Below are 7,929 nucleotides of genomic sequence, written 5' to 3' on the forward strand. Positions count from 1 at the left end.
AGGTTGAAGATGACAGCACACACACAGTAATAACAGTGGAGTTGCACCCTTATCGCTGCTTTATAGTTAACTGGCTCAGTCTAATTACTCCACCCACCAGGTAAACAAATAAGCCCCAACAGGTTTGTTAAATAAATAGGAATAAGATAAAATGTGGATTGAAGCACATGTATACAGTTTGCCATACAGTCTCAGTTGATGATAGGCATATTCGCCCTGGTGTTTAAAGTTTCCACCTGCCATATGATAATATTAGTTCATTTGTAATTTATGGTTCATTTTGTATGCAAACAAACAATTCACAAGTGACAACGGCACTGGGAAATACTCCACGTGTCCACATATGAAAACCAACACATGTCCAAAAGTAATATAACATATATAATATAATGTAATATAATCTTTGATTCCATGACATTTCAGTTTAATTCCTTGAATGCATACACACTAAATACAATGTGTAACATGTGGGCTTGTGTAACATGTTCCATGTACCAAATGCATTTCTTCACACTTGTGCCTCAGTTTACGTTATCAGGGATTAAATATCTGGGTCTGGCGATGTTGGGAGGCTCAAATGAGAGATTAAATCACGCTGAATCTGAGTAATCTGTCCGCTAGTGGAACAGTCTTACCATCAATGAATTGAAATCCTGAGCTCAGAGAATATTTGAAATACTGTTTATGCAAGTATACTTGAACACTAGAAAGAAAACAGAGTATATAAGGAAATGTGTTGTAACTTACAACAGTCTTGTAACAAGTGACTAGCAGCCCCAATCTAATGCCATATATTTAGCAATAAATCACTTTACAATTTCTACTTTTTACATAGAAATTAACACAGATTATTGAATGTAGTATCTGATTTATGTCTGCATTTGAGTCAGTCTCAGTTCTCAGTCTCAACAAGTTTGAGACAGCTGGGGGAGGGAGTTTATGATTGTACTCATCATAGTCAAGAAAAACAGGAAAGAGGAAAACTAATGTTTTGATCATATGACCTGTAAATTAGAGTGGATTTTTTTTTATAACCTGCTGCATTCTTGAGACATATTTATTAATTATATCAGTTGCAAAGACTGAAATTGTGCTCTTGATTAAATGTGTGCATGTGATTGGTCAGTGGGTCATAACAAACTCATGACTACAGGTCATGCATTGCAGAAAAAAAATCCCTTTACACATAGCTGCCATAGCTCTAAACTATAGAACATACACTGTTACCGAAATATAACAATATGCAGTTTTAGGTTTCCCTTGTGGTGCATCAGGTCATCTCTTCTCTAAGCCTTCAGTTGACATGGGACATTGTTGCTTAGTCATACCAGCAGGATAACTGAAACTCTGTTGGTATAAGATTGGAGGAACCAGGTCACACAGTCACGCTGAGTACTTGATTATCCTCATGTTTAGCCTTTGGTGTGGCACAACCTGTCTAACAAGTTTGCATGCCTGCAACAACTACAAAAAAAGGTGTCATCTCACCACAGCCAACATTAAAAAGCTGTTGAACGAGTTTTAGTGGTTTCCCTGAAAGCCTGAACTTGAACCCACAACTTCACTAAAATGTCCCTTGTAGCATCAGGAATACTCTTTGTATGTATAGTCCTTCTTGCACATTTCTTGATTCCCAGATTCACCCAGAAAGCCAAACAATCTGATCTGTAGAGCAGCATTCCTCCACAAAGGGACTGTACAATGGACTTGCAGCCCCTCCCCCATGGCAGCCCGGTCAACTAATAGAAGGTGGGGAACAAAGCCACTCTTATTCCTTCGAGATGTACTCTGTTAGCATGAAAACAGTACCTTTTAACAAGGACCCTGGTTTTACTTTTTTGGCAGCACGGTGTGGTGAGAGAAGGCAGGCAAATTAAGGGATGGAACTGAGTGTGCCTACCTTTCCCTGCTTACCAAACCGAAAGAACAAACATTTCCATTGACTCAAACTGAAGGAATTACATGGACAGCCTGTGTGTGACAGAGTTCAGCCTGCACTGATGGGAGTCATGGGAGACTCATGGCTTGCTTTGGATAAGGGGGTTAGTTTAATGATACTCATGTCATGTCTGTGGAAATGGTGACCTCTAGTGAAAAGTAATTACCATTACCGTGCTTTCACTCCCAGAGCATTTCTGGACATTTTACACTCTGCAGTCTCTAATTTCAAGCATTTGCACTTTGCAAAATGGTTGAACTTCACCTTTTTAGAAGCAACATAAAGTATTCTGTTTCTTTTCAGCTGTAACCTTCGCCATTATGGAAGACATCATATCTTGAGCAAATATACGTATGAGCAGTACCGTGGCTAAATTAACCTGTCAAGGGGCAATATGGTAAAAAATTGTTGTTGGGCCCCGAGAGCTCCCCTCACATCTCCTCTCCCTCTGTGCACTGTGTATATACCCTGTCAACTCCAAGTTCCATATAATCACGGTGCACACAGACCCAGAAACCCAGAAATAATGGAGTATTGGCTTGTGAAGTGTGAACAAAATATAAAGTAAAAATAAACAAAAATAACAAAATAAAATAACAAAGCCTTCCTCTAAAAGGCTTGGCAACAAGATGAGAATCATCCTGAAACCACTTAGCTGATACTGACCTTGGTGTTGCAAATTCTTAGAAAAATGTAGCAATTAATCAAATTATGGGCAACTAACTAGCATGGAGTGAACCTGTGGTTTGGGGGCAATGAGACAGTTGGCAATCCATGCTTGTGTGGTTCCCACCACATATTGCAGATTTGAACATTAAAATAAGGCATTACGTGAGATGAACACACTGCACAGTAACATCAGCTTCTAGAAACATACCTAGAATCAGAATCATCTTTACTTGCCAAGTATGTTGGCACATGCAGGAATTTCACTTAAGTTCTAAGAACTGTAGCCTTCAATACACAGTGCAGAGGACCAGTTCATAGGGTGACACAGATACAGACACACAGCCATAAAAAGATACCAAGATAAGTAAATAAATACAAGCAAACTTAAATATATAGCTGTTATATACAGGCAAGATCTGTCTATATATAGGTCAAGTTATTACTACTGTATATAAGGCTGTTGCAAAGAACACTGGAATGAATACTGTATGGATAAAAAGTTTTATGTATATACAGAAGTGGGTTAGTGTGTATATTTTGAGATTATATAAGCATGTGTCCTATAAAGTGCAAATTATGTGAGAAGGCAGTCTTATGTTCAAATGTAAATTATATAAGGTAAGACCTGTACAGTGTTAAATTAGTTCCACTTTGAATATGTACATTACTTGCTGCTTACATATTGATTTATTAATAATGCAATAATATTCCAATAATGTATTTACTTCTTTATTCACTGATTTGGACTCTGAGAGAAGCCAATTTGCATAATGGGTACTAACTTTTGATACTTAAGTCAAATTTCAATGTAGAACTTTTACTCGCGTTTACACCGCAGTCTATTGCTGTTCTTACAAAAGGATCTGAACGCTTCTACCGTCATTATCAAACTATTACATGTGGTGAAGAGTTTACATCGCGTGCAGTACGGTCTTCCTCAACACAGACTCAAACTTACAAGCTAAACTACAATTCAAACCGCTTTCCGGCCCTCCGGTCGCTCTGGTCCCAGCAGCGCCCCTGTCGACGCCATAACGTCACTGATCACGTGCTCTTACTACGATCCGCTGAAGTTGGAGAAAAGTTTGACAAGCCCGAAGAGCCCCGAAAGAGCTGATCAATACTCGGGAAAACATCCACGTTATCGATACTAACGCGCTTTCCTCTGGACAAACGATGGAATCCGTCGCCCAGGTAACGGCGCTGACAGGAAGTGTGAAAACGGTTTATGGCGCAAAATGATTGGACGCGTTTTGTCAGCTAACACATATGTTTGTGTGTCTTCTTTCGCAATATAACGGCTCGTTTCTCACACCGTATCTTTGTTTCTCCACAGAAAGTGCTGACTTCGGGGTTCAGTCTTGACTTGGGTCCTCTGAAAGAGCCGTTGGCATTCATCCGTTTGCTAGAATGGGTAAGTTTTTTTTTTTTTAAATCTTTCTCACTTTTTTGCCATATGGCCGATGGCGGTGTATCTTCAGCAGCAGCCCTCCATCCACTGGTAGCAAAAATAGCTTCCAAATTGATTATGCTGTTTGTCTTGTGACCCACTGCACGTCTGGAGAAGCTATGCAACTCACCGTGTGAGCTGTAGCACCGTTTAAAACGTGGTATGCACTCGGGCCTTCGATGTGTTTGAGAACAGCACATCAAGATGTCAGGCTATGAGCTGTTCACCTGTATGAGCTGATAGCTTGCGTTCATGTGTGCTAGCATGTTCAGTGTAGCACCTGTGGCCAATGATGCGCTTTAAAATGTAGAAAAAGGCTGTTTGATATTAAACTTTTGATATGAGACGACATTTCTAACCAAATGATAGAATGTGTTAGCTTTTATTTGCAGGTAGTTGTTGTTACGTGTGCTGCCACTTTCGGATAAAATATTGTATTGTCAATATGTTAGCTACTAGTTTTAGCTACTTCTTCATGCTTTTAAGTTTGAAGACTTAATTCTGCTGTGCACTCTGCACACAATGCACAGAGATGACCTTGTGTGATTAAGCTGATGATTTCCTGTCAAAAAATGTGTTTCATAAAATAAAGGGAAGTGTGTGTGGGTGGGTGTGTGTGTCTATGCGCGCGCGCCTGTGTGACAGTTTGATCAACGCTCTGTCCTGAACATCCTCATTGTGCCAGCGTCTCCTCTTATCTGGTGTCTGTGGTTGCAGGTGTTCTCCATATTTGCCTTTGCTACGACTGGAGGTTACAGCGGCACCACCAGCTTCAACGTCCTGTGCCAGGGGAGTAGCAGCCAAGAAGTACAGGCACACTTCAGCTACCCATTCAGGTGTGTGCACAATCACAAGCGGTCCCACACCCATTTACAGGGAGGAATCACTTTACTGGAAAGTTTGTGTTTACTTTTAGCATTGCCATTTTTAAAACATTCTGTGTTTGCACAGGTTGATGCAGAATCCCTATAATGTTCCTGACTGCAAAGTCAATCAAACCACGACCACAACTCTCTACCTGAGAGGAGACCACTCATCCTCGGCAGAGTTTTACGTCTGTATCGGAGTGTTGGCCTTTCTCTACTGCACCGCCACACTAGTGCTCTACTTGGGCTACCAGCACATATACAGAGAATCTAGTCGCGGTCCCATTGTGGTATGTTTGTCTGGTTTCTTTGTCCTTTTTTCTTCCAGTTGTTCTGGTGAAATGCTTGCACGTATCCAGGTCCTCCTCGCCATCTATAAATAGCATTGGAGCGAGATGAAATTACACGGTGTGGACTTCAAGAGATTGTATTTAAAGCAGAAATGTGTTTCATCTGAGCAGCTGTGTAAATTCAGCGTGACACCACTGATCTGAGTGGATTAATGTAGGTATGTCTATGCAGGCACTGTTTGTATCTAAGTGTTGTGTGTAAAATGTTGTATCTGATGTCAGCTGCTGGATTTCAAGGAGTCTACCTCATCCTGGAATCTAAGTGGAGGTCAGAGAAAGTGCATGTAACAGAGTTGTGTAAATGAAACCATGGGGAGGGTGTGGTTCCCAAGCAACTAAGGAACGTGCACTGGGCAGTCTCTCTCCAAGAAAGCTCCTTGAGTAAAGTGGCGGATTTAATGGTTTTATACTGATCATTGTTTCTTCTCTAAGGACCTGTTGGTGACTGCAGCCTTTGCTTTCTTGTGGTTGGCGTCATCTTCTGCTTGGGCTAAGGGCTTGGACGATGTGAAGTGGGCCACCAGTCCTTTAACCATTGTAGGCCAGCTTGATGTTTGCAAGAATGTCAACAAGTGCACCCCAGGTGCTGTGCCTCACATGGGCCGGCTAAACGCCTCCGTGGTAAGTTGTGTGCAAGTTAGTCTTTTCCAGACATGCTTAAGTCTATGTATACAAATGCTTATTTAACTTATGTCTTATTCTTTGGTAGATATTTGGTTTTCTTAATCTCATCCTGTGGGGCGGCAACTGCTGGTTCATTTACAAGGAAACACCTTTCCACAAATCGGCCAATCCGCCTGCAGATGTGGAGGGAGGAGCTGGGCCAAAGTAACTGAGCAGCTTCCTTGCTTCAAAAATGTCTTTACATGTAGTGTTATTGAATGAATAAGTTTGGTACTAATTGTTTAAAGACAATCTATAGATTACAAGGCACACATTTCAAAACTGTTCCTTTTTTTGCTTTCTATTCATTTTATATTTAGCGTTGTATATTCTCAAATACATTTTGGACACCAAAATGACTTTTGTTCTTTGTGAAATCAATACAATCAATACATCACAGCAGTCCAAAACATTATTCTCATAGATGCTCAGTTTGTATGTTTTAACTTATTTATACCCAGGTACCCAAAAGTGTCCTTATCTCAAATGGTACTGCAGATGTGGACTGTACAGGTAAATCTGTTGGTCTAACTCTGGTGATAAATCAGAATGAAGCATCACTTTGTCAACCTGTTACCATCCAGCAGTATTTCTGTACCATACAGTGCATCATTTCTTCCATCAGCATTTTCTTAAAAACTCAGGGCTATTAAGTGTACAAATTATTAAAGACCTAATAAATATTAAATACTTGAAGTGCATTTATTATTAACACAAGTCTTAATTGTGGACAAAACAAATTTTAGTCGAATCCTAGAACATACAGTAGGCATCGGAAAGTGTTTCCGCAATGAATAGATGTTAAATAGTCTTTCATTGGGAAAAAATAATTCAGTTGCCAATGTGAGATTATCTATAATGGGTGAAAGCAATTTTATCAGGTCCTTTTTTTTTGTCTTAACTTGCACCTCATCTCACTATGTGTGGCTAAATTCACCATTTTAGCCAAGCACCTGAATATTATGTTGAATGTATTGGATATGTCTGTTTAGATCACTTAAAACAGTTAGACCTATTTGTAGAATTTGTGATCTTGTCTCTAAAAGGACATGATTTTTTCCTCTTTGTCCTCCTTGTTTATAATGTTTAAATTAAGAAATTCCTGAGAAAACACCCCAGAGAGGTCATATGGAATTTCAGTGCCAATGTACTTGGGTAGTATGGCCTTAGCTAGCTGCTGCTTGTTTTTCATAAACAATGGACTGATCTCTAACCTGTTAACAATTAACTGCATATGTTTTTTTTTATTGCTTTTGCCTGGCTTCTATCTCCACTTTATTCAAAGGTTACCGGCACCATTATGATCTCCTACTTTTATACTGCCTTGCTTGAATCACAGTGTTTAGCTCGATCCGCCACTATGTTGATGAAAGTGTCACATACTGTAGATGAGATTGGATTTAGAATTATAGTCCAGGAAGATACTGTGTATACATGAAATGCTGTGCATCATTAAAAGGAAGAACTGGCTTTGCTGTTGTGTGTCTGATTGTTTCACTGGTGTTAGCACACATGCTGATAATGTTTGATAATGAGACTGGTGAACAAGATCTGAACATTCACAAAGCAGACTGTATTCAGCAAGCAAGGCTGGGTGAAATGCAATATAGATGGAAACTCACTAGGTGGCAGACATGCTGTTTCTACCAGACATCATCATCTGACAGCAAAAACATACAGACACACTTAAGCCTTCAAATGAACATCCTGACCCTCATCAGTCCTGTCAAGTTTTGGCTTACACAATGTTTTGGTCTGTCAGTGAATCAGATTTGAACACATTAGTGCCTGATCCATGAGTGTCAGTACTGACCAAAACTAACCAAACACCTTCAGGCTTTGGTCAGGCTGTAACCTACAATCTATACACACATTTGCCATATTGTTGAGCTCACTTTACATAATAAACATTTACAAAAATAAAAGAGTACAAAAATGCAGTATGTTATTAAGCTGAGAAAACATACAGCAGGGTACCTAGAGCATAGCTGT

At 39.8% G+C, this 7,929-nt stretch overlaps 1 protein-coding gene across 1 annotated transcript; it reads left to right on the forward strand.

Annotated features, from left to right (window-relative positions):
- The first annotated feature begins 3,661 nt into the window (after positions 1-3,661).
- Positions 3,662-7,401, forward strand: sypl2b (synaptophysin-like 2b). The gene is made up of 6 exons (XM_041945801.1): positions 3,662-3,802; positions 3,945-4,022; positions 4,776-4,894; positions 5,010-5,214; positions 5,707-5,895; positions 5,984-7,401. The coding sequence occupies exons 1-6, from the start codon at positions 3,785-3,787 to the stop codon at positions 6,104-6,106; spliced, it is 732 nt and encodes a 243-aa protein (XP_041801735.1). The 5' UTR covers positions 3,662-3,784; the 3' UTR covers positions 6,107-7,401.
- Positions 7,402-7,929: the final 528 nt, after the last annotated feature.

The sequence above is a fragment of the Chelmon rostratus genome, chromosome 10, assembly GCF_017976325.1.
Source record: "Chelmon rostratus isolate fCheRos1 chromosome 10, fCheRos1.pri, whole genome shotgun sequence".
Classification (NCBI taxonomy): domain Eukaryota; kingdom Metazoa; phylum Chordata; class Actinopteri; order Chaetodontiformes; family Chaetodontidae; genus Chelmon; species Chelmon rostratus.

Bases quoted from the DNA above. Each gene is read 5' to 3' on its own strand.
- sypl2b (XM_041945801.1), top strand. The intron at 5,215-5,706 runs GTATGTTTGTCT...TTCTTCTCTAAG, and splicing joins CTAGTCGCGGTCCCATTGTG to GACCTGTTGGTGACTGCAGC. The intron at 5,896-5,983 runs GTAAGTTGTGTG...ATTCTTTGGTAG, and splicing joins GCCGGCTAAACGCCTCCGTG to ATATTTGGTTTTCTTAATCT.